General features: G+C 44.9%; 1 protein-coding gene across 1 annotated transcript in view; it reads left to right on the top strand.

Moving 5' to 3' along the window:
* Positions 1-27,879, top strand: part of slc22a23 (solute carrier family 22 member 23) — a 98,310-nt gene that overhangs the window by 63,382 nt on the left and 7,049 nt on the right. Inside the window, exons 3-9 of the mRNA XM_060917458.1 lie at positions 6,953-7,107; positions 18,280-18,448; positions 18,642-18,763; positions 21,238-21,340; positions 21,477-21,706; positions 24,427-24,459; positions 27,210-27,327. Of these exons, the coding sequence (XP_060773441.1) occupies positions 6,953-7,107; positions 18,280-18,448; positions 18,642-18,763; positions 21,238-21,340; positions 21,477-21,706; positions 24,427-24,459; positions 27,210-27,327 (930 nt within the window). The remainder of the gene's footprint in view (positions 1-6,952; positions 7,108-18,279; positions 18,449-18,641; positions 18,764-21,237; positions 21,341-21,476; positions 21,707-24,426; positions 24,460-27,209; positions 27,328-27,879) is intronic.

Below are 27,879 nucleotides of genomic sequence, written 5' to 3' on the forward strand. Positions count from 1 at the left end.
GCTCTGGATTGTCAGAAGTTAACTAGACCTTTTCTGAGACTATGACCTATGCTGCAGGAAATGAGAGCAGCACCTTCCCGAGTGGGATGGATACCGTTCCGCCCTAACAGGCCAGCAGTGCCCTCAAAATTAGCCCAATTATCTATAAAGCCCACACTGTTTTCAGAGCACCACCTGGACAACCAGCAGTTCAGCGACCATAACCTGCTGTAAGCTATATCGCCACACTGCATTGGGATGGGGCCAGAGCATACTACAGCATCGGACATCACCTTCGCTAATTTAAACACCTCTACAAAGTTACTCTTAGTAACCTCAGACTGATGAAGGCGTATATCATTAGCTCCTGCATGGATAACTATCTTTGAGAACCTGTGCTTGCCTAGGACCCTAAGATTACCTGCTATGTCCAGCACCCTGGCTCCCGGTATACACCTGACTAAAGCTGCTGGTGCCCCTAAAGGCTGAGCTATTTTCATGTGCCGTATGATAGAGTCCCCAATAAGCAGAGCTCTTTCAGGTTTCTCAGCGGATGCATCACTGAGGAAGGCAAATCTGTTAGCCATGTGAAGCGGAGAGGAGTGGTGCTTTAGTGGGTGAACCTCAGCAGTATCACCATCACTATCACGGAGGAAGAATGACTCAATATCCTGCACTCAACACACTGAACAAGCTGAATGTTTGCCATGATAAATGATTTTCATATTTTAACTGAAGATTATTGATGTGTTAAATTTCTGTATATTCCTGATAAAAACCACCATCTGACTAAAGTCACACTGAAATTACACTTCGCATCAACAGCGAGATGAGGCATACTGACTCATGAAGTGAGCTGCCAGAAAACATTGACTCTCCAAATGTTGAATAACACATGCAGCATCTAATTCAGTATTGCAGAACACATCAACTGAGTTAGTGGTGATGCTAAGTATAATTACTGCGTAGTCTGTCTAATTCCCTCTCTGACTGAGTGTTGTGCTAGCTATCTCATGTTCACTATTCTCAATATGGTGGTACTGTTGACAGTTAGCAGTTGATGCTAAACATATTATCAGTATAATTTTAGTCGTCTTTTGTTTAATAATTTACTAACACATCTGAGGTGAATGAGGTTCAGACTATATCCATATTAATACGTTAAAATGGCATTTTTGAATGAAAATTATCTCTGTCCAGACAAGTGTTTTAGCCCCGTATCAGAAGTAATCTCCACCCATACTAACCTACCTGAAAACGCATATCACATGACCATTCACTTACACTGGGCATGTGCATGCCAGCATAAACAGCTGATGCCATTTGTTTTCTTCTTGAAAGGGGTCACATGATAGGAGTGTGACAAATCAGGAAAGGGTCCGTCGTGACTGGGACTCATCAGTCAGGAAGTGAATGTGGGTGTCTGCGTCACCATTTTCAAAAGTCTCCGTTTTCACCTGTCAAAACTATAACACTACACCGGAGGTTTCAGACTAAAATGTGACCAGCAGTGTTTCCAAAAATCAAGTCAAGTTTATTTGTATAGCGCGTTTAACAATAAACATTGCCGCAAAGCAGCTTTACAGAATTTGAACAACTTAAAATATGAACTAATTTTATCCCTAATCTATCCCCAACGAGCACGCCTGTGGCGACGGTGGCAAGGAAAAACTCCCTCAGATGACACGAGGAATAAACCCCAAGAGGAACCAGACCCAAAAGGGAACCCATCCCCATCCGGGCAACAACAGACAACATGACTAACATTAACAGTCCTAACATAAAGTCAGCTTCGTTGATGCTATAAACCCCCCACCGACGGAAACCCGAGCGCAAAACCGTTCACGACAACCGTAGTCCCAAAGTCAGCAAGTCAACTGCAGTCCTAAAGTCAGCAAGTCAACTGCAGTCCTAAAGTCAGCAAGTCAACTACAGTCCCCAGGCACAAAAGCACCACTGCAAGAGTCCAGAGCGTCCTCCAGGTGCAACCCCCAACTGTCCACATGGGGCCGCCCTCCACAGGAGCGATGCAATGAGACTCCAACCAGACACAGGGCACCAGGATGGATCACGCAGGTCCGAGGAGCAGAAGAGGTCAGCATCTCGATCCCAGGACCAACATGTAACTCAGAAGGACAGATTTGGGGGGGGGGGAGAAAACACAGGTTGTTAGGTATGCCCAATGTCACCTGAATAAGTAGGAACAGTATACATATTACACTGAGTACAAGCAGGGACTCCGGCAACTAACTCTGACAGCATAACTAAAAGGGGAGAGACAGAAGGTAACACAGGCATGAGGGAGCCCTGGGACATAAAGCAGCCAGCCACTACACCGTCAACAAACTCAAGTGAGCAAGCGAGTGGGGGACTGACAGCATCCATACATCCCAGTTTACCAAAACACTATGTCTGAGGACCCTCCAGATCTACTCCTTTACCTCATAAACACCATTAACAAAAGGCTTGACTAAACAGATATGTTTTCAGCCTAGACTTAAATGCTGAGACTGTGTCTGATTCCCGAACATTACTTGGAAGGCTGTTCCATAACTGTGGGGCTTTGTAAGAAAAGGCTCTGCCCCCTGATGTAGCCTTCACTATACGAGGCACCTAGAGACGAGCTCCTTGTGCTTGGAGACTTCAATGCCAGAGTCAGTCGTGACCACAGACTCTGGGAGGGCATTCTGGGCAAGCAGAGTCTTGGATCCTGCAACTCCAACAGGCTTCTTCTCCTTGGCCTATATGCTGAAAATGAACTGGTCATCACTAACACCTTCTTCTGGATTCCGAATCATCACAAGACCACTTGGAAACACCCGTGGTCAAAGCACTGGACCATCCTTGACTACATCCTGACCCAATCACGTGACCGGAGCGATGTCCTTGTGACCCGCAGCATGCCCAGTGCAGACGACTGTTGGACAGACCACCGGCTCCTCATATCTCACCTCAGACTCTGACTGCGTAACCTTCCCCGCCACAACAGACCAGCAAAGAGGGCACATCGCTTCAATGTCGCAAAGCTGAAGATCCCTGGAGTCCAGGAAGACTACTCCAACCGTCTCACAGAGCTTCTTAGTGAGACCCCCCCATTGGCACATCAGCCAGACTCTGTAGAAGCGGACTGGTCCGTGCTCCGTGGCACCATCAGCAAGGCTGCAGAGGACGTAGTTGGCTACTGCAGTCATCCCCATCAAGATTGGTTCAGCCAAAATGATGCCGATATCCGAGAGCTGATCGACCAGAAGAGATCTGCCCACCTCGCATGGGAGAATCGCCCTACCCGTGCCTGCTTGCGACGCTTCCAAAAGGCAAAGCAGGAGTGCCAGCGAAGGGTCCGAGAGATGCAGAACCTCTGGTGGCAAGACAAAGCAAAGGAGATCCAGTTTTATGCTGACAGCAGAGACCTCCAGCACTTCTACGCTGCAACAAAGGAAATCTCTGGTCCTCGTTGTGGAGGTACCAACACCCTCCGGACTGCCGACGGGGCAACCACCCTTACAGAAGATTAAGCCATCCTTAAAAGGTGGAAAGAACTTTTTCAGATGCTCCTGAATCGTCCATCTACCGTGGCTGATGACTTGCTCTATAAGGTACCCCAACACCCGGTCAGGCATTGGATGTCACTCCCTCCCTCCTACACTGAGTTTCAGAAGGCGTTGAAGCGCATGGAAGGCCCCAGGTCCCGACAACATCCTGTTGGAACTTATCTCTCATGGGGGCAGAGCCGTGGAGACCAGGCTTTTCATGATGATCCTGCGCATGTGGGAGATGAAAGCTGTACCTGCGGACCTGAAGGACACCACCATCATCACCATCTTCAAGAAAGGGGATCAATCCATCTGCGGAAACTACCACGGCATCTCCCTTCTCAGCATCGCCGGAAAGATCTTTGCATGGGTCCTGCTAGATAGGCTCCTGACCGTCGCTGAGGAAGTCCTTCCTGAGTCACAGTGCAGCTTCTGGCCATCTCGTGGCACCACTGACATGATCTTATGTGCCTGCCTGCTTCAGGAGAAGTCCCATGAGCAACGATGGCCACTCCTTCTCATCTTCTGGGACCTGGAGAAGGCATTCGATAGCGTCCCAAAACCAGCTATGTGGGCAACCTTGAGACGCTTTGGCTGTTCCGACCATTTCACAGACCTTGTACAGGCCCTTCACGACGGGATGACTGGTCGCGTCGTGGCCAAGAACACCATCTCAGACCCCTTCTCCATCACCACTGGTCTGAAGCAGGGCTGTGTTCTGCCCTGCACCCTCTTCTCCCTCTACCTTGGGGCCATGATCCATGAGCTTCCTGACACGGCCTCTGGCATCCAACTTCGCTGCCGAATGAATGGAGGCCTCTTCAACACCGGATGCTTCTGCGCTCGCAGACTCACCACCCTGGTCACAGTTCGGGAGCTGCAGTACGCTGATGACAACGCGACCCCTGTGGACACAGTCGCCGCCCTCCAGACTACTGTCAATGCCTTTGATGGTGCCTACTCCCGCTTCAGTCTCACTTCCAACACTGGGAAGACCAAGATCCTTGCACAGGGAGCCCCGGGCCATCCCCCTCCAGACACCAGCAACATACGACTCCATGGTGAAGTTCTTGAGACTGTAGAAGCCTTCTCCTACCTGGGAGGCTATCTTTCCAACAACTGCACTGTGCAGAAAGACATTGAAAATAGGATTCGTGCTGCACATACAGCTTTTGGAAGGCTCTCTAAACATGTCTTCCTAAACCACGACCTGAATCTTCATACAAAAATCATGGTGTTCCAAGCCATCGTTCTCTCCACCCTCCTTTATGGCTCTGATGTGTGGGTTCTGTATAGGAGTGACATAAAAAAGCTGGAGTGTTTCCAACAGCAGAAACTCAGAGTGATCCTGAAGATCAAATGGCAAGATCTCATCTCCAATGACTCTGTCCTTCTCCGAGCCAATCTCCCCAGCATCGAGTCCACGATGGCACGACATCGCCTCCGCTGGGCAGGACACGTCAGAAGAATGCCCACAACCTGACTCCCCCGCCAGATCCTGTTCTCACAACTTGAATCTGGCACAAGATCCCGAGGAGCCCCCAAACGTCAATTTCGCAACCAATTGAAGGCCACTCTCCTTCGCTGCAACATCGACCATGCCAACTGGGAGACCCTTGCTGAGGACCGCACTGAGTGGAGGCGCACCATCATTCAGGGAACAGACCGCATGGAGAATCAACGACATTGTGAGGTAGAGGCCAAGAGACAACAACGGAAAGAGCGCCTTCTCCTTCCTCGCTCACCACCCACCCTGCCTTGCACAAAGTGTCCCCGACTCTTCCGTTCTGCTCTGGGTTTGAGCAGCCACATAAGACGTCATCACCCCTGGAATCAGTAACAACTGAGGCGGATCTGACATGAACTCTAGGGCTTGGTCACAAGCGACTGCCAGAGAGACGAGGTACCAGCAGATAGCCTGCACCTTTTGATCTAAGTAGGCGTGGCGGGTCATAGAGGAGCAGAAGTTCACTCAGGTACTGTGGTGCGAGACCATTCAGTGTTTTAAAGGTAAATATTAGTACTTTATAATCAATACGAAATTTGATTGGGAGCCAATGCAGTGTGGATAAGACAGGGGTGATGGCGTCATATTTTCTAGTTCTAGTAAGGACTCTTGCTGCGGCATTTTGAAGTAACTGGAGCTTGTTTATGCACTTATTGGAACATCCAGACAGTAAGGCATTACAATAATCCAACCTGGAGGGAACGAAAGCATGAACTAGTTTTTCCGCGTCACATAGAAACATTAAATTTCTTATCTTAGCAATATTTCTGAGATGAAAGAAAGCTATCTGGGTGATGTTAGCAATGTGAGTTTCGAATGAAAGACTGGGGTCAATAATCACTCCGAGGTCTTTTACTGCTGCACGTGAAGAAACAGAAAGGCCATCCAGAGTTACTGTGGAATCAGAAAACTTACTCCTAGCTGCATGTGATCCGAGTACAAGTACTTCAGTCTTGTCAGAGTTAAGCAGAAGGAAATTAATAAGCATGCAGTGTCTAATGTCCTTCACACATTCCTCAATTCTATTAAGCTGGTGTCTCTCATCAGGTTTTGCCGAAACATACAACTGTGTGTCATCAGCATAACAGTGGAAACTAATACAATGTTTACGAATAATATCACCCAGAGGGAACATATATAAAGAAAAAAGCAGTGGACACAAGACAGAACCTTGTGGAACACCAAACTTTACCTCAGTACGTCTAGAAATATCACCATTTATATCAACATACTGATAGCGATCAGTTAAATAAGAGCTGAGCCAGGAGAGGGCTGTTCCCTTAACTCCCACAACATTTTCTAGTCTATCCAGAAGAATGGAATGATCAATGGTATCAAATGCTGCACTAAGGTCAAGCAGCAGCAAGACACAGCCCTGATCAGATGGCCTCCGCTTGTGGTCTTTACGCAGGAGGAGAAAAAAAAGAAAAAGAAAGCTTCCGGTCTCGGCATTCTTCCAAAAAAAGAGAGAGAAAAAAATGGAAAAAGGAAAGTGAAAGTGGAAAGTATAAAAAGGAAAGTGACAATACAATAAACATGAAGAGGATACTGGAAAATTATTTGTAGAAAAAATTAAAAAAAGATTAGAAATTAACTCCAACACTCGCGGAAAAAAAGACTCATCTCAAACAACTCAGGAACCAGGAAGTGCGTAGCAAAGAATGCGCATGCCATTCTCCGTTTTAGTGGCTCAGAAACTCTGGAAAAGTATGCCAGGCATAAACGTAGCAGAAGTGATGCATGTTAAAATTAAAATGTTATTTGTGTGGCTGTAGCCTGAGGATGGTTCTGTCTTGCTTACACCCTCAATTAGTCAAAATGTTTATGCTAAAAAGATTAGCCTCAGCAATTGATGCGTTTTTCTTGTGTTTGATGTGTGTGTGTGTGCATGCTGACCTGAGAGCTGACTCTCTGATTGACTCCCTATCCACAGGTTTGGGCGTCACGCGGTATTGGTGGTGTCAGTGTTCTTCACACTCGTGTTTGGCCTGTCTGTGGCCTTTTCCATTAATGTCACCATGTTCAGCACACTCCGCTTCTTTGAGGGCTTCTGGCTTGCTGGAATCACACTCTCCCTCTATGTCCTAAGTGAGTAATGAGACACAACCCACACTCACACACTTCACATGTGGTTTGTGATGTCAAGTCAAGTTTATTTGTATAGCGCTTTTAACAATACACATTGTCGCAAAGCAGCTTTACAGAATTTGAACGACTTAAAACATGAGCTAATTTTATCCCTAATCTATCCCCAATGATGAAGCCTGTGGCGACGGTGGCAAGGAAAAACTCCCTCAGACGACATGAGGAAGAAACCTTGAGAGGAACCAGACTCAAAAGGGAACCCATCCTCATTTGGGCAACAGCAGACAACATGACTATAACATTAACAGTTTTAACACAAAGCCAGTTTCGTTGATGTTATAAACTCTTCATTGATGGAAACTTGAGTGCAAAACTGTTCATGATAACTGCAGTCCTAAAGTTAGCAAGTCAACTGTAGTCCTCAGCCATAAAAGCATTACCTGTCCAGAGCGTCCTCCAGGTGTGACTTTCAACTGTCCACATGGGGCCGTCCTCCACAGGAGCAATGCGATGAGACTCCAACCAGACACAGGGCACCAGGATGGATCAGGCAGGTCCGAGGAGCAGAAGAGGTTCAGCATCTCAATCTCAGGACCGACATGTAACTCAGAAGGACAGATTTTGGGGGGGGACACAGGTTGTTGGGTATGCCCAATGTCACCTGAATAAGTAGGAACAGTATACATATTGCACCGAGTACAAGCAGGGACTCCGGCAACTAACTATGACAGCATAACTAAAAGGGGAGAGACAGAAGGTAACACAGGCATGAGGGAGCCCCGGGACATAAAGCAGCAGCCACTACACCATCAACAAACTCGAGTGAGCAAGCGAGTGGGGACTGACAGCATCCATACATCCCAGTTTACACATTAATGTTCCCACAGTGAGCTGATGAGGATGTTTATCTGGGCCATATAGTGGACACTCCTACCTCTGCATAACGTGGGTCATGTTTTGGAAAAAGGAGAATGGGTCAGCGTGTGTGTGCATGCATGTGTGTGTGTTTTGGAAAAGTGAAGTGGGTGGTGTATGTTTTATACACAGCAGCAGAAATTGAGGACACAGCCAGAACTAAACACTTGTCCTTTAACACACTTAACCTTTCTACACAGCTAGCGAACAGCTCAATAACACTAGCTGGTTGCCCTTCAGGTCCAAAAATAGTGTCCCTTAAAAGACACACTTATTATAATCACACATTTGCTAATATCACACACTCAATATACAAATCCGATTTCCAGAAAAGCTGGGATATTTTTCAAAATGCAATAAAAACAAAAATATTTGATTTGTTAATTCATGTGAACTTTTATTTAACTGACAAAAGTACAAAGAAAAGATTTTCAGTAATTTTACTGACCAACTTAATTGTAAGAAGAAGAAGCCTTTAGTTGTCACATGTACATACAAGCACAGTGAAATTCATCCTCTGCATTTAACCCATCTGAAGCAGTGAACACACCCACACCCAGAGCAGTGGGCAGCTATAGTACAGCACCCGGGGTGCACTTGGGGGTTGGGTGCCTTGCTCAAGGGCACTTTAGCCCAAGGCCGCCTCATGTTAACCTAACTGCATGTCTTTGAACTATGGGGGAAACCGGAGCACCCGGAGGAAACCCTCGCAGACACGGGGAGAACATGTACAACCCCGATTCTAAAAAAGTTGGGACAAAGTACAAATTGTAAATAAAAACGGAATGCAATGATGTGGAAGTTTCAAAATTCCATATTTTATTCAGAAAAGAACATAGATGACATATCAAATGTTTAAACTGAGAAAATGTATCATTTAAAGAGAAAAATTAGGTGATTTTAAATTTCATGACAACAACACATCTCAAAAAAGTTGGGACAAGGCCATGTTTCCCACTGTGAGACATCCCCTTTTCTCTTTACAACAGTCTGTAAACGTCTGGGGACTGAGGAGACAAGTTGCTCAAGTTTAGGGATAGGAATGTTAACCCATTCTTGTCTAATGTAGGATTCTAGTTGCTCAACTGTCTTAGGTCTTTTTTGTCGTATCTTCCGTTTTATGATGCGCCAAATGTTTTCTATGGGTGAAAGATCTGGACTGCAGGCTGGCCAGTTCAGTACCCGGACCCTTCTTCTACGCAGCCATGATGCTGTAATTGATGCAGTATGTGGTTTGGCATTGTCATGTTGGAAAATGCAAGGTCTTCCCTGAAAGAGACGTCGTCTGGATGGGAGCATATGTTGCTCTAGAACCTGGATATACCTTTCAGCATTGACGGGGTCTTTCCAGATGTGTAAGCTGCCCATGCCACACGCACTAATGCAACCCCATACCATCAGAGATGCAGGCTTCTGAACTGAGCGCCGATAACAACTCGGGTCGTCCTTCTCCTCTTTAGTCCGAATGACACGGCGTCCCTGATTTCCATAAAGAACTTCAAATTTTGATTCGTCTGACCACAGAACAGTTTTCCACTTTGCCACAGTCCATTTTAAATGAGCCTTGGCCCAGAGAAGACGTCTGCGCTTCTGGATCATGTTTAGATACGGCTTCTTCTTTGAACTATAGAGTTTTAGCTGGCAACGGCGGACGGCACGGTGAATTGTGTTCACAGATAATGTTCTCTGGAAATATTCCTGAGCCCATTTTGTGATTTCCAATACAGAAGCATGCCTGTATGTGATGCAGTGCCGTCTAAGGGCCCGAAGATCACGGGCACCCAGTATAGTTTTCCGGCCTTGACCCTTACGCACAGAGATTCTTCCAGATTCTCTGAATCTTTTGATGATATTATGCACTGTAGATGATGATATGTTCAAACTCTTTGCAATTTTACACTGTCGAACTCCTTTCTGATATTGCTCCACTATTTGTCGGAGCAGAATTAGGGGGATTGGTGATCCTCTTCCCATCTTTACTTCTGAGAGCCGCTGCCACTCCAAGATGCTCTTTTTATACCCAGTCATGTTAATGACCTATTGCCAATTGACCTAATGGGTTGCAATTTGGTCCTCCAGCTGTTCCTTTTTTGTCCCTTTAACTTTTCCAGCCTCTTATTGCCCCTGTCCCAACTTTTTTGAGATGTGTTGCTGTCATGAAATTTCAAATGAGCCAGTATTTGGCATGAAATTGCTGTGAGGTGACAGTGTGAACCACTATACCACCATGCTGCCCTAATTGTATTTCATAAATATAAATGAAGTTAGACTTTGATGCCTGCAACACACTCAAAAAACATTGGAACAGAGACATTATTACCATTGTATTACATCACCTTTCCTTTAAGAACACTTTTTAATCATATGGGACCTGAGGATACTGTTTGTCATGCTCCGCCCCGGACATCCACTCCGGAGATTATGGATCTCTCACGCCTGCGCCGATCCGGGACAGGAATTCCTTCTGACCTGCATTCACTTCCTGGTTTCACCGCTGCTTATAAATACGCCGTTCTCAGACTCAGACCTTGCCAGAACGTCTCGTTTGCTCTCTAGCCGTTTCTGTGCCTCTCTTGCTTCTCATGGTTTTTCTCTCTAGCGTTTTTTCTGGTTCATGGTTTTTTGCACTAAGGGTTATTTCTGATTCATGGTTTCTTGCACTAAGGGTCTTTTCTTGTTCAGGGTTTTTTTGTGCTAGCGTTTTTGTCTTTGTCTGTCTCATGTTTTTGTCAAGTTGTTTCTTCTCATTTTGCCTGGACTATTTTTGCCATTTGTTTTTTGTCCTGTTTGTTTGCCTTTTGCCACGCCCTTTCTTCCCTGTATTAAATCATCTTATTTATTGGATTACTGTCTGTGTTCTGTGTTTGGATCCAAACTTCACCATACCTCCACCCACCCTAACACTGTTTCAGTTTTGCAATTGGAATTTTTGTCCATTCTTGCTTGATCCAAGACTTCAACTGTTCAACAGTCTGTGGTCGCTGTTGTCTGATTCTGTTCTTCATGATCCTCCATACATTCTCAATAGGAGACAGATCTGGACTGGCAGCAGGCCAGTCCAGCACACACTCTGTGTCTACGAAGCCATGATTTGTAGCCCGTGTTGAATGAGGCCTGGCATTGTCCTGCTCAAATACGCATGGACTTCCTGGAAATAGATGTTGCCTTGATATGTCTCTCTAAAACCCAATATGCACCCCAATATATCAATGGTATGTTCACACACATGCACCTCCCCCATGCCGTGGGCACTGATGCCCCCCATACCATCACAGATGCTGCTTTTACACCTTTCCCTGATAACAAACTGGATGGTCATGTTCACCTTTGGCACTGAGAACTCAACGTCCAGTTTTCCTGAAAATTACCTGAAATGTGACTCATCTGACTGCAGCACACGTTTCCACTGGCTTTTTGTCCATCTGAGATGAGTTCAGGCCCAGAGAAATTGGCGGCGTTTCTGTATAGAACTGATAAATGGCTTCCTCCTTGTGTAATACAGTTTCAGGTTGCATTTCTGGATGCAGTGGCAGACTGTGTTAAGTAACAATGGTTTTCTGAAGTCCTCCTGAGCCCGTGTGGCTGTATTTGTCACATTAGTATGATGGTTTCTCAGGCAGTGCCGCCTGAGTTCTCGAAGGTCACGCCCATTCAACAGTGGTTTCCGACCTCACCCTTTACACACTGAGATGTCTCCGAATTCCCTGAACCTTTTCACAATATTAAGAAAGAAAGCACAACTTTATTCATCACACACTTGTGAAATTCCTCTCTGCATTTAACCCATCTGAAGCAGTGAAAACACACATGCACACACACACACATGTGTGGGGAGCCGTTGGGAGTTCGGTGCCTTGCTCAACGGCACCTCAGCCCAAGGCCGTCCCATATTAACCTAACCGCGTGTCTTTGAACTGTGGCGGAAACCAGAGCACCCGGAGGGAACCCACGCAGACACGGGGAGAACATGCAAACTCCACACAGAAAGGCCCCTGCTGGGCTCAAACCCAGAACCTTCTTGCTGTGAGGCGACCGTGCTAACCACTTACACCACCGTGCCGCCCGAATGTTATGTTCTGTCGATTTTGAAATATCTAAAATCTTGCATTGAGAAATGTTTTTGAATTGACTAACAATTCTCTCACGAATTTTGCCACAAAGCAGTGAGCCATGCCCCATCCTTACTTACAAAGACTGAGCCTTTGGTGCTGCTCCTTTTATACCCAATCATGTTACCAATTATTGTGGAATCTTCCAGAATGGTGTTACTTGAATATCCTGTGAACTTTTCAGTCTTATTTTGCCTCGGTCACAACTTTTTTTTTTGGGAGTGTGTTGCAGGAATCAAATTCTAACTTCATTTACATTTACAAAATAAAAGTAAGTTGGTCACTATTAAACTATTAAAAATCTTTTCTTTGTACTTTTGTCAGTTAAGTAAAGGTTAACATGAATTAACAAATCACAGATTATTGTTTTTATTGCATTTTAGAAAATATCCCAACTTTTCTGGAAATGGGGTTAGTAATCAGGCACTGGCTATGATGATGATGATGGTCTGACTCGTCACATGCGACGAATGTCCTCCTCCTTGCAACGAATATCCTCCTCAGAACCTTCAGTGATGATGACGTTGATGACTGATGAGTCCGAAGCGAGATGAAAAGATTTTGTTGCAGATGGTGCAGGTGAATGGTGGTACATGAGGTTGGGTGTTCTGGGTTTGCGCAGCATGCCTACATTGCCTCTTCTCCACAAGCCTCTCTGTGCGGGCCACCTCAGAGGCCTGACAGCGAGTGTGGCACAGGTGGCACCAGTGGCTCTGGTCTTGAGCAGTCCTCTCCCAAGTGTCTGGGTTTATACTGTACTGCTTGAGCATGGCCTTCAGAATGTTTTTATAGCATTTCCGCTGTCCACCTTTGGAATGCTTGCCTTTGCACAGTTCTCCAAAGAGTAGGACTTTGGGAATTCATTCTTCTCCCATGCGAGCAACATGACCACACCATCGCAGCTTAACGCGAGTGAGTAGAGCCTCGATGGAGGTGATCTGGCACCATGCAAGGATCTCAGTGTTGGGGATACGGTCTTGCCAGCGTACACTGCATATCTTTCTGAGGCACCTCATGTGTTCCAGCTTCTTCACATGAGCATGATAAGGAACCTACGTTTCGCAACCATACATCAGCGTAGGCAAGACATCAGCTCTGTAGACAGCAACCTTAGTGGACAGACAAACTCCTTTCTCTCCCCATAGCCTGTGCTGCAGGCGACCAAACGCAGCAGAGGCTTTGTTGATCCTGATGCTGATGTCATCGTCGAGGCGGCCATTCTGAGCGACCATGCCACCAATGTAACAGAACTTTTCAACTGACTGTAGAGGTTCATCAGCTATGGTGATCACAGGTCTCAATGGTGAGGTGCCTGGTTTGGGTTGATGGAGTACTTCCGTCTTTCTGATGCTTATGGTCAAGCCGTATCTTATGCATGAATGGGAGAAAGCATCAACCATCACTTGGGCATCGGAGAGAGAGTGGGCAATGACCGCACAGTCATCCACATAGAGCAGGTTTTGGAGAAGCATTGTGGAGGTTTTGGTGTGGGCTTTGAGCCTCCGAAGGTTGAACATGCTGCCAATGGTTCTGAAGCGGATCTCTATCCCTTTGTCGCAGTCCTTAAAGGCCTCCTGAATCATGGCAGAAAAGACAATGCTGAACAGCACAGCGGCCATCACGCAACCTTGTTTTGCTCCATTCCAAATGGTAAAAGGGTCAGAAGTCTTCCCTTCGTTCAGCACACATCCAACCATGCTGTCATGGAAGGAGCAGATGACGCTGATCATTTGGGGGGGGCAGCCAACCTTCGAGAGTAGTTTCCAGAGGCCATCCCTCTCTACAGAGTCAAAAGCTTTAGTGAGGTCCACGAACACCATGAACAGGTCCTGCTTCTGCTCAAGAAAAGAAAGAAGAAAGAAAAGAAAGCACAACTTTATTCATCACACACTTGTGAAATTTCCTCTCTGCATTCTTAATTTCCCTGATGGAACCCTCCCAAAGGGATCAATAAAGTTTTACAGTGCCTTGCAAAAGTATTCATACCCCTTGAACTTTTTCACAGTTTTCCACCTTACAGCCACGAACTTAAAAGTTTTTTATTGAGATTTTATGTGATAGACCAACACAGAGTAGCACATAATTGTGAAGTGAAACGAAAATGATAAATGGTCTTCAAAATTTTAAACAAATAAAAATCTGAAAAATGTGGTGTGCATTAGTATTCAGCCCCCTGTACTCTGATACCTCTAAATACAATCCAGTGCAATCAATTGCCTTCAGAAGTCATCTAATTAGTTAATAGAGTCCTACTGTGTGTAATTTACTCTCAGCATAAATACACTTGTTCTGTGAAGGCCTCAGTGGTTTGTTAGAGAACACTGAAGAACAAACAGCATCATGAAGACCAAAGAACTCACCAGACAGGTCAGGGATAAAGTTCTGGAGAAGTTTAAAGCAGGGTTAGGTTATAAAAAAATATCCCAAGCTCTGAACATCTCAAGAAGCACTGTTCAATCCATCATTCAAAAATGGAAAAAGTATGGCACAACTGCAAACCTACCAAGACATGGCTGTCCACCTAAACTGACAGAGCGAGCAAGGAGAGAACTGGTCAGAGAAGCTGCCAAGAGGCCCATGATCACTCTGGAGGAGCTGCAGAAATCCACAGCTCAGGTGGGAGAATCTGTGCACAGGACAACTATAAGTCGTACACTCCACAAATCTGGCCTTTTTGGAAGAGTGGCAAGAAGAAAGCCATTGTTGAAAGACAGGCATAAGAAGCCATGTAGGGGACACAGCAAACATGTGGAAGAAGGTGCTTTGGTCAGATGAGACCAAAGTTGAACTTTTTGGCCTAAATGCAAAGCGCTATGTGTGGCGGAAAACTAACACTGCTCATCACCCTGCACACACCATCCCCACTGTGAAACATGGTGGTGGCAGCATCATGCTATGGGGATGCTTTTCTTCAGCACGGACAGGGAAGCTGGTCAGAGTTGATGGGAAGATGGATGGAGCTAAATACAGGGCAATCCTGGAAGAAAACCTGTTGGAGGCTGCAAAAGACTTGAGACTGGGAAGGAGATTCACCTTCCAGCAAGACAATGACCCTAAACATACAGCCAGAGCTACAATGGAATGGTTTAGATCAAAGAATATTCATGTGTTAGAATGGCCCAGTCAAAGTCCAGACCTAAATCCCATTGAGCATCTGTGGCAAGACTTGAAAATTGCTGTTCACAGACGCTCTCCATCCAATCTGGCTGAGCTTGAGCTATTTTGCAAAGAAGAATGGGCAAAAATTTCAGTGTCTAGATGTGCAAAGCTGGTAGAGACATACCACAAAAGACTTGCAGCTGTAATTGCAGCAAAAGGTGGCTCTACAAAGTATTGACGCAGGGGGGCTGAATACTAATGCACACCACATTTTTCAGATTTTTATTTGTTTAAAATTTTGAAGACCATTTATCATTTTCGTTTCACTTCACAATTCTGTGCTACTCTGTGTTGGTCTATCACATAAAATCTCAATAAAAAACTTTTAAGTTCGTGGTTGTAAGGTGGAAAAATGTGGAAAAAGTTCAAGGGGTATGAATACTTTTGCAAGGCACTGTATCTAATCTAATCTAACCCATCTGAAGCAGTGAAAACACACATGCACACACGTGTGAGCAATGAGCACACACACATACATACCCAGAGCAGTAGGTGGGCAGCCATGCTAACAGTGTCCGGGGAGCAGTTGGGAGTTAGTCAAGTCAAGTTTATTTGTATAGCGCTTTTAACAATAAACATTGTCGCAAAGCAGCTTTACAGAATTTGAACGACTTAAAACATGAGCTAATTTTGTCCCTAATCTATCCCCAATGAGCAAGCCTGTGGCGACGGTGGCAAGGAAAACCTCCCTCAGATGACATGAGGAAGAAACCTCGAGAGGAACCAGACTCAAAAGGGAACCCATCCTCATTTGGGCAACAACAGACAGCATGACTATAACATTAACAGTTTTAACATGAAGTCAGTTTCGTTGATGTTATAAACTCTTCATTGATGGAAACTTGAGTGCAAAACTGTTCATGACAACTGCAGTCCTAAAGTTAGCAAGTCAACTGTAGTCCTCAGCCATAAAAGCATTACTGTAAGAGTCCAGAGCATCCTCCAGGTATAGTTAGGTGCCTTGCTCAAGGGCACCTCAGCCCAAGGCCGTCCCATATTAACCTAACCACATGTCTTTGGAGTGTGGGGGAAACCAGAGCACCTGGAGGAAACCCACGCAGACACGGGGAGAACATGCAAACTCCACACAGAAAGGCCCTCACCAGCCGCTGGGTTCGAACTCAGAACCTTCTTGCTGTGAGGCGACTGTGCTAACCACTACACCACCGTGCCGCCCACAGTGCACTTCTCTTGCACTTGCCTTGCAGCAAACAGCATATCTGTTGTCCCTCGAGATGCACGGAAGCCGCACTGGCTTTCTGGGGTGATATGTTCTGTGATATGAGCCATAAGGCAGTTAGTGATGATGCGAGTGAGTACTTTCCCTGCAGTTGATAGTAAAGAAATGCCCCGATGGTTGTCGCAGCAGTGTCTGTCGCCTTTGTTCTTATACAGGTGGACAATTAAGGCATCTTTAAACTCTTGAGGCATGGAGCCCTGCTCCCAGACCAGGACAAACAGGTTGGTCAGTTGCTCTGCAGTGGCTTGTCCTCCATACTTGTAGATCTCGGGAGGGATGCCATCTGAGCCAGGCGCTTTGCCTTTCGATAGCTGCTTAATGGCCTTCAGGGTCTCTGTGATGGAAGGAAGGTCGTCTAGGTCTTCTATGACTGGCCTCTGGGGAACTTCATTGAGGGCCTCATCTGAGATGGTAGACACATGATTGAGGACAGAGTCAAAGTGTTCCACCCAATGTGCTAGGATGCTTTCTTCATCTCGTAGTAAGGTGCCTCCATCTATTGAGAGGAGGGGTGTGCTGCCTCAAGATATTGGGCTGTACATGCCCTGGCTATAATCATCCATTCAATCACATACAAACTATAATCACACACTCCCAGTAATCTCACGCAATCAACATGGAAATGTCAACTGAACCGTAACTGACCTGTACGCAAACTGCAACTGACCTGTAACTGACATGTACCCAACCTGTAACGGACCTGTACCCAAACTGTAACTGACCCGTAACTGACCTGTACCTGAACTGTAACTGACCCGTAACTAACCCGTAACTGACCTGTAACTGACCCGTATCTGACCCATACACTCAAAAAAGTAACTTGCTCAGTGAACGTAATAAAATTATGGAAAGTATTTCCACCCAAGTAAAATGCATTAACTTAGCCAGAAACAATTTTGTTGAGTGACCTAAATGTCAACTGTTACATGGTAGACTTAGTTTCTTGTAACAGATACCCATGTTGATTTTTTTGAGTGTACCTGAACTGTGTGTGTATATATATCCATCCATCCATTATCTGTAGCTGCTTATCCTGTTCTACAGGGTCGCAGGCAAGCTGGAGCCTATCCCAGCTGACTACGGGCGAAAGGCGGGGTTCACCCTGGACAAGTCGCCAGGTCATCACAGGGCTGACACATAGACACAGACAACCATTCACACTCACATTCACACCTACGCTCAATTTAGAGTCACCAGTTAACCTAACCTGCATGTCTTTGGACTGTGGGGGAAACCGGAGCACCCGGAGGAAACCCACGCGGACACGGGGAGAACATGCAAACTCCGCACAGAAAGGCCCTCGCCGGCCATGGGGCTCGAACCCAGGACCTTTTTGCTGTGAAGCAACAGTGATAACCACTACACCACCGTGCTGCTTATATATATATATATATATATATATATATATATATATATATATATATATATATATATATATATATATATATATATATATATACACACAATACACACACACACACACACTAGGGAGATCTGATGCTATAACAGGTCTAATGCCAGGTAAACAGGTGAGTTTAATCATCAGTTAGTCATCTGTTAATGTGGTAAAGATGTTTGGGACACACTTAATTCTTGCACAAATATATATACCATGCTAGCACAAACACATAATTTAATGTTTGCACACACACACACACACAGCATCTCAGAGAAAGTTCAGGAAAGTTACTAATACTGATGCCACTATATGTGTGTGTGTGTGTGTGTGTGTGTGTGTGTGTGCACTTTCAGGAATCGAGCTGTGCCTGCCCGGCTGGCGTTTCTCCATGACAATGGTTGCTACCTTTGTGATGTTAGCAGGGCAGTTGTTAATGCCGGGGCTTGCTGTCGTGTGCTCTGATTGGAAGATCCTGCAAGTCGTCATCATCTGCCCCCTGTCACTAATGCTGTCATACATATGGTCAGACTGCCTGTCTGTCTGCCTGTCTGTCCATCTTCCTGTCAATCTGTCTGCTTCTCTGTCTGTCTGCTTCTCTGTCTGTCTGCGTGTCGGTTTGTCTGTGTCCATCTGTCTTGCTGTCTTTTACTATCATGTATGTTCCATTTGTTGATTGTGTGAGACATTATAAGTGTGTGTGTGTGTGTGTGTTCAGGTTATTTCCAGAGTCTCTGCGCTGGCTGTTAGCGACACAGCAGTACACTCGCTCCAAATGGCTTATTGAGTGTATCGCTAAGAAGAACAGCGCAATTGTGGGCACACACGAGCTCATCACAGGTACACACCCTCACCTGGACACACAGACTGATCACAGGTACACACCCTCACCTGGACACACAGACTGGTCACAGGTACACACCCTCACCTGGACACACAGACTGATCACAGGTACACACCCTCACCTGGACACATAGACTGATCACAGGTACACACCCTTACCTGGACACACAGACTGGTCACAAGTACACACCCTCACCTGGACACACAGACTGATCACAGGTACACACCTTCACCTGGACACATAGACTGATCACAGGTACACACCCTTACCTGGACACACAGACTGGTCACAGGTACACACCCTCACCTGGACACACAGACTGATCACAGGTACACACCCTTACCTGGACACACAGACTGATCACAGGTACACACCTTCACCTGGACACATAGACTGATCACAGGTACACACCTTCACCTGGACACATAGACTGATCACAGGTACACACCCTTACCTGGACACACAGACTGATCACAGGTACACACCCTCACCTGGACACACAGACTGATCACAGGTACACACCCTTACCTGGACACACAGACTGATCACAGGTACACACCTTCACCTGGACACATAGACTGATCACAGGTACACACCCTCACCTGGACACACAGACTGATCACAGGTACACACCCTCACCTGGACACACAGACTGATCACAGGTACACACCGTCACCTGGACACACAGACTGATCACAGGTACACACCTTCACCTGGACACACAGACTGATCACAGGTACACACCCTCACCTGGACACACAGACTGATCACAGGTACACACCCTCACCTGGACACAGACTGATCACAGGTACACACCCTCACCTGGACACACAGACTGATCACAGGTACACACCCTTACCTGGACACACAGACTGATCACAGGTACACACCTTCACCTGGATACAGGTACACACCCTCACCTGGACACACAGACTGATCTCAGGTACACACCCTCACCTGGACACAGACTGATCACAGGTACACACCCTCACCTGGACACACAGACTGATCACAGGTCTACACCTTCACCTGGACACGGGTACACACCCTCACCTGGACACACAGACTGATCACACATACACACCCTCACCTGGACATGGGTACACACCCTCACCTAGACACACAAACTAATCACAGGTACACACCCTCACCTAGACACACAAACTAATCACAGGTACACACCCTCACCTGGACACAGACTGATCACAGGTACACACCCTCACCTGGACACACAGACTGATCACAGGTACACACCCTCACCTAGACACACAAACTAATCACAGGTACACACCCTCACCTGGACACAGACTGATCACAGGTACACACCCTCACCTGGACACACAGACTGATCACAGGTACACACCCTCACCTAGACACACAAACTAATCACAGGTACACACCCTCACCTGGACACAGACTGATCACAGGTACACACCCTCACCTGGACACACAGACTGATCACACGTACACACCCTCACCTGGACACGGGTACACACCCTCACCTAGACACACAAACTAATCACAGGTACACACCCTCACCCTGACATGGGTACACACCCTCACCTGGACACACAGACTGATCACACGTACACACCCTCACCTGGACACAGGTACACACCCTCACCTGGACACACAGACTGATCTCAGGTGCACACCCTCACCTGGACACACAGACTGATCACAAGTACACACCCTCACCTGGACACACAGACTGATCACAGGTACACACCCTCACCTGGACACACAGACTGATCACAGGTCTACACCTTCACCTGGACACGGGTACACACCCTCACCTGGACACACAGACTGATCACACATACACACCCTCACCTGGACACACAGACTGATCACAGGTACACACCCTCACCTGGACACACAGACTGATCACAGGTACACACCTTCACCTGGATACAGGTACACACCCTCACCTGGACACACAAAACTAATCACAGGTACACACCCTCACCTGGACACACAGACTGATCACACGTACACACCCTCACCTAGACACACAAACTAATCACAGGTACACCCCCTCACCCTGACATGGGTACACACCCTCACCTGGACACACAGACTGATCACACATACACACCCTCACCTGGACACAGGTACACACCCTCACCTGGACACACAAACTAATCACAGGTACACACCCTCACCCTGACATGGGTACACACCCTCACCTGGACACACAGACTGATCACACGTACACACCCTCACCTGGACACAGGTACACACCCTCAGCTGAACACATATAAACATCACCTGTACACATCCTCACCTGGACACATGCTCATACTAAAAATAGGCTAAAACCACAACAGTACTTCAGCATCTGTTACATGATCTTAGTTCACCAATATGTAATGCTAATGAGCTCTGCCAATATGCTAATGCCTAAAAGTATATTTATAACACTACTGCAGACTCTGTGACTGTGTGTGCATGTGGGGGTGTGTTTCAGAGCTGAACAGGGTTTTGGAGAAGCCACCAAAGAAGACATGTATAGTGAAGATGGTGGGCACAAGAAACCTGTGGAAGAACATTGTGGTCCTGTGTGTCAACTCGTAAATATCCCTATATCTTCTACATACCTTCTGTACCTTTAATGCACTTGAATACCCATAATGCAATTTTTTCCAACACAGCCAAGATATGTTTAACACTGTCTCTCTCTTTCTCTCACTGTCTCACTCTCTCCAGGTTAACTGGTTATGGGATCCATCACTGTTTTGCTCGCAGTATGATGGATAATGATCGTGTCACCATGTTTCGTAACTTCTATGCTGAATATTATACGATGGCGGGAATCACCATGGCAACAGGCCTTGCACTGTGTCCAGCAGTGGGAATTATGGGACGTCGGGGGGGGTTGCTAATGTTCATGATTGTCACTGCACTGGCATCGTTACTGCAGCTGGGCCTGCTCAACTGTGAGCGCACACACACACACACACACACACACACAATACTCTATAGTTTAGAAAAGTTATACAGCTACAGAATATAAATTATTTATAAGTTGCACTATCTGATGTCACCCAGATGAGGACGGGTTCCCTTTTGAGTCTGGTTCCTCTCAAGGTTTCTTCCTCATGTCATCTCAGGGAGTTTTTCCTCACCGCCATCACCTCAGGCTTGATCATTAGGGATAAATTTCAATTTTATACCCAATTTTTTATAAAACTGCTATGTGAAAATGTCCATTGTTTAAAGTGTTATACAGATAACATTGAATTGAATAGAATATAGACTTCAACAGAGGGTGTTTAAGACACATTAATGAAGACAGAAGCTAATGCTTATCTAGGAGCAGGAACTCTGAAACTGACCTAAAAAAATCAGTGTCATACACTAAACCCCAAGATTTGATCAAAGACATCCAATATCAGATGCTATGGCACCAACAGGAAAGAAGCATGGATGCTAAAAGAACTAATAGCAGTAGTTCTACAAACCAAAACCACTGAGCCATCAGTAGGCAAGGTTGGTTCCACAGGGATCACACCACAATGAACTCCTCTGAAGGCTTGGGTAATAAAACTGTTAGCAAAGAATGGCTTACTCACCACTGAGACAGGGTTTGGAGATCAAACGCTATGTTCCTTCACCAACATCAAGGTGGTTCATCTGCCTCAGTCAGATCAAGCCAATCAGATCCAGAAGTGCAGAACATGGATTTTTAGGCAGCTGTTTGCAATTGGTTGTTCAACACAGTAAGTATCTGAGCAGGGGTCTCAGATGTCGTTAACAGAGCAAGATTCTTTGGGTTTGTTCTTAGGGCTGTTTTTTGGAACAGGGTTCTCAGGGGAATTTGGGTTTTGTCAGATAACCAGTTATAAAGGGTTGTTGGCTGAGTGTTTGTGACTGAGCAGGGTTTCTGGGGGACATCATGAACCAAGATCATTGATGTAGCAGGGTGTGCAGTGTTGAGCTGTAAAGTATCAGAGCTTGGCATATTAGAGCTTGTCAGCTCACTCCACTTTGGGGAAGGGTTCTCTGGGAATCATTTACTGAGTGAATAAATAAATAAAATGCATTTTATTTAGAAGCACCTTTCAAAACACTCAAGGACACTATACAAACAGTAAAAACAAGAATAAAAACAACAGTAAAAACAGTAAAACAAGACACAATAAAAGCACAGAGAAAGTAAACAGAGAATTTAGAGATGGTAAGAGTCACAGTGAATATGCTAACTGAAACAAGTGAGTTTTCAGTCTGGATTTGAATAGAGGTAGAGAGTCGATATTACGTATGTCGGGGGGGGAAGTGAATTCCAGAGTTGGGGAGCAGAGCGACTGAAAGCTCTACTCCCCATAGTACTGAGACAGGCAGAGGGGACAGTGAGGAGGATGGAGGAGGAGGATCGGAGGGAGCGAGAGGGGGTAGCAATGTGGGGTTCTTGGGGGTCGTCAGTGTAACAAGGATTTTAGAGTTCACTAACAGTGCAGGATTTGCTGAGCTTGTCTGTTGGACAGATGATCTTGGGATTTGTCAGTTTGGGCATTGTCAGTCAAGCAGGGTTTTCAGTGGTTGCTGACTCCTTCCGTACATGGTTCTTTGGGTCATTAGTCAAGCAGGATCTTCAGGGGTTGCTGACTGTACAGGGTTCTTGGGGAGTCATCAGTCAAGCAGGGTCTTCAGGGGTTGCTGACTGTCTAGGGTTCTTGGGGGTCATCAGTCAAGCACGGACTTCAGGGGTTGCTGACTACAGGGTTATTGGGGGTCATCAGTCAAGCAGGGTCTTCAGGGGTTGCTGACTCTACAGGGTTCTTGGGCGATAAGTCAAGCAAAATCTTCAGGGGTTGCTGACTGTCTAGGGTTCTTGGGGGGGGGTCATCAGTCAAGCAGGATCTTCAGGTGTTGCTGACAGTACAGGGTTCTAATTCGGTATGACCCTGGGATGTCCTGGAATGAGCACAGGAATCTTTATGATTACAGAAGCAGTTCCTAAATACAAGTTAACAATACACAAGTGAGATTAAACATTTGAGAACAAATACAAACAGATTTTGGAAAGTACATGCATCTTTAGTGTATCCATGTGGAACCATCCACAGTAGCAGAGTGAGACAGTAGAGAGGTTTCATTAGACAGGTCCAGAGGGCAAAAGTACACACACAAATAAAAGTAGGTCAGGATCAGGCACCAACATTACATCAGGCAAGAAGAGAAAATGGAGAGGAGTGAGCAAATAAGAAGTTACTTGAGTTTGTTCTGTGGCTTATCAGTGCTAGTAGTCCCATTGGGGTTTTCTGGCAAGTAGGGTTCTCAGGAGTTGAAAGCTAAGTAAGGTTCTGGGGTGGTGTTGTAAGGTCAGAGGCTTCTGAATGAACAGGGTCAGTGGCTCAGCAGGGTTCTTTGGAGTCACAGGTGCACCAGTGGTTTTGGACAAGGCAGGAGGTGGGACAAGAGCAGGAGCTGGAGAATCCAGGAAGTAGAGAGAATCAAAATAAATACAAATCAGGAAGTGTTCATAGCAGACAGATGAATAGAAATAGGACAAATGGGAACTAATTAATTATGCATAAATTATAAAGAACAATAAGTAACACACACACAAACAAAATATTGTGTGGTAATTATACACTAACGTGTTTGATCCGTCTGTGTGTTTCTTTCTTTTCCGGTGTGTTCCTGTTGGGTTCAGTGATTGGAAAATATAGTGCCCAGCTTAAGATTGGTATGCTGCACATGTACACACACACACAAACACACCTCTTTTCAATCCTTTTATTGTTCACCTGAGTTTTTATATTTTAGATCCAGTCTGTTCTAACATTCAGAAAAAAACACTCAAGTCCTCAAAGTAAAAAGAACATACTTTGTAATGAAGATACTGGGTTAAAGTTTATGGGTTTTGGGGTAGAACCTCTTGGGTGAAGGGTCCAGGCTGTGTCTTCTCTTCCAGAATGGATTATATACATATAGTGATGTCAATCATTTTTCGACACTGAGAGAAATATTTAGACATTGTCTACCACAGTATATTGAAGTTGAAATTAAATGATGAATATTAACCAGAGTAAATACAAAGCGTTTACCTCAAGATGTACACCATCGGCAAACCTCCAAAACAGGAAGAATAGATTAGAGTTTGCCAAAAGCATCTAAAAATCCTGTATAGTTCTGGAACAATATTCTATGGACATATTGAAGGCAAAACTGAACACAAAATGCAGTTAAGACCCATCAGATAATCACCAAGGAAGAAACCCAGCATCTGGCTTCAGACTAACTACAAAAGGTTTACAACCATATGTTAAAAATTACAGTTTAATTTCCGATTGTTAGTTTGTCCAAATACTTTTGGTCCCTTAAAAGGGGGGGAGCTACATATAAAGTGTTATAATTCCTACAATGTTCACCTGACTTGGATGTAAATACCCTCAGATTAAATCTAAAACTCTGCTTTTTTATTTCATTTCAACTAGGCCTGTAACGATAACAGATTTTGCTGGACGATTAATTGACCAAGAAATTATTGCGATAAACGATAATATTGACATTTTAAGACCATTTTCAACTAATATAATGATAATGGAATAATAATGCAAATACACCCTTTCAGAGATCAATAAACTTTACTTTCTAAAGAACATTTAACACAGGAACTGCAAGACAACCAAAAACAATAGGCCTAAATAAAATAGACTTGTTAACATAAGAATAGCCTAATGTAGTCTGGCTTACGGCAAGGACTTCACAAAAAACTGCACTTGAATAAAAATCAAACACAACCAAAACAATAAATAAAATGGATTATTAAGTCTCTGTGACAAAATTGCCCTTAAAAGATATTAAACATTAGGCTCAGACAGGGAAAACAAACTGCCAGTTCGGACCTTTTAAACAAAAAGTGCAAACTAACAACAAAAACAAGTGTGTGTGTCTGATCTGCGGTGCCGGCGTGTCCGTCAGTAAAAGATGTAATGTGGAGCGCCATTTCACCAAAGTCCACAGCAACTTTTCACGGGACATTCCTGCGGGTAGCAGTCTACGAAAAGACAAGATAACGGAGCTGAAGACAACGCTTCAACGGCAACAGTCTCTGTTGACCAAACCGGCGAAGAAGGCCGATTCAGAGGCTTCGTTTAAAGTGGCGCACGTTTTAACGAAGCGGAAAAAGACGTTCAACCGATGGCGGGATCGTAAAGGAGGCCATGACCGCGGTGGCTGAAACATTGTTCAGGGACCATAAAAATAAGGAGGAAATTTTGTCTGCTATTGCCGATGTACAGCTTGGTGCCAATACCATGGCAAGGAGTGTCTGCACTGTGTGCGGATGCAGTAAAACAGCTGGAATCGGACATGAACAGGTGCAAATGGTTCTCTATTCAGTGCGATGAGTCTGTGGACCGCAGTGATGCAGCCCAGCTGGCTGTTTTCATTCGGATGGTGTTTGACGACTTTTCCACCAAAGAGGAGTTTTTGACCTTCCTCCCACTGAAAACTACAACCAGGAGAGTTGATGTTTGTAACGCAGTAAAGGATTACTTTGTGGAAAAAAGATCCCTATTGAAAAGCTGGTGTCTGTTACAACTGACGGAGCACCTGCAATGACAGGTCGTCACTCCGGATTTATTGCGCACTGCAAAGCGGACCCGGACTTTCCAAAGTTTTTTGTTGGGTAAAGTTTTTGATTCTTGGTTTGTAGAAATTGTAAGTGATCCATGATAACATTTCATTTTCAGATGTCTTGGTGCATGTAAATAGTTTTGTGAAGTGTGATACAGGGACATGGACATAGATAACAAGGATAAGTGAATAAGTAACAATATCTGTATTTGTAGTAATAATAATAACAACGATAATAATAATGATATTTTTGTGATGTTTTAATACAGAATGTGAGATGTGGACAGTAACATATTGTACCGTGAATGTTCAGGAAAAGAAAGCTTATTGAGTTTGTTTGTTCGAAATGAGCGATGAGAATAAATGTTACAAAACATGAGTAGCTCTCGGCCATTTTTATTTTGTAAAAGTAGCTCTCAGAGGAAAAAAGGTTGGAGACCTGGAAACGAGAGGAGTCAGTAGAGACCGATAGAAGCCTTTTGACATTCAGTCTTTTTGGGAGAGAGAGACGAGGAAAACAAACAAGCATGCAAATAGAAATTATTGCGGCTGGAAAAGTTATCGAGCTCATTAAGTTATCGTGCGATTAATTTATTTATTGATTATCATTACAGGCCTAATTTCAACCCTAATGTACTGTGGTGGACAGCTAAAATAATGTCATTGTCCAAATACAGCATGTCCCAGAAGTTAGGGGGCGCTCTGGAATAATAAACGTAGATCAATACGCCCCCTAACTTCTGGGACACCCTGTATTTCTAGACCCAAGTATTAGCATATTGGTGTGGCTTCTTTCAGGCTAATCTTCTTCATTTAGCTACCTGTCTCTGTCTGTCTGTCTTTTTGACTCTACAGAAACAGACACCCAGTCAGCCTTCCACGCGGCATTCTCCATCATTGGCATGTTCTCCTCGCAGGCTGTCACTATGCTGAGCATCTTTTTCTGTGCAGAGATCCTCCCCACTGTGATCAGGTGAGCTGGCCCACACTGCACGCAGCATGCTGGAACATACCATCACTAATGTGCTGAAGGGGAAAATTTATTCATTATTAAATTTGCTCTTGTGATATTTGGCAAGAATCTTTTTTGTATTTTACATTCTGACTTTTTTATATTCATAATCATTAAGTCTAATCATAAATGTTGAAATGAAAAGTCAGCGTAAACATAGGTTTTGAATAAACTCTGATCAGACCTGAATTCCTCTCTGTGTGGCTGCAGAATAAACAGACATCACAACATTTAATGTTTATGTCTTTTAAAATCTATTTTCTTTGAATTAAACCTTTAACATAATAAAATGTATAAATAATCTGTATGATACCTAACATAATGTTATTATCAGTAAATCAACTCGATCACTGCAGTATCAAATAAAACATTAAAAGTAAAAAAAACCTCAGACTTAAAACTTAACAAAAGTTGGACATTTTAAGTGACTTCTTCATACATGTCAACCTTTGGTCAATCAAACCTGTATAACCAACTTCCAAAATCCGTATTTCCCTTATAAAATCCGTATAA

The sequence above is a fragment of the Neoarius graeffei genome, chromosome 1 (assembly GCF_027579695.1).
Source record: "Neoarius graeffei isolate fNeoGra1 chromosome 1, fNeoGra1.pri, whole genome shotgun sequence".
Lineage (NCBI taxonomy): Eukaryota > Metazoa > Chordata > Actinopteri > Siluriformes > Ariidae > Neoarius > Neoarius graeffei.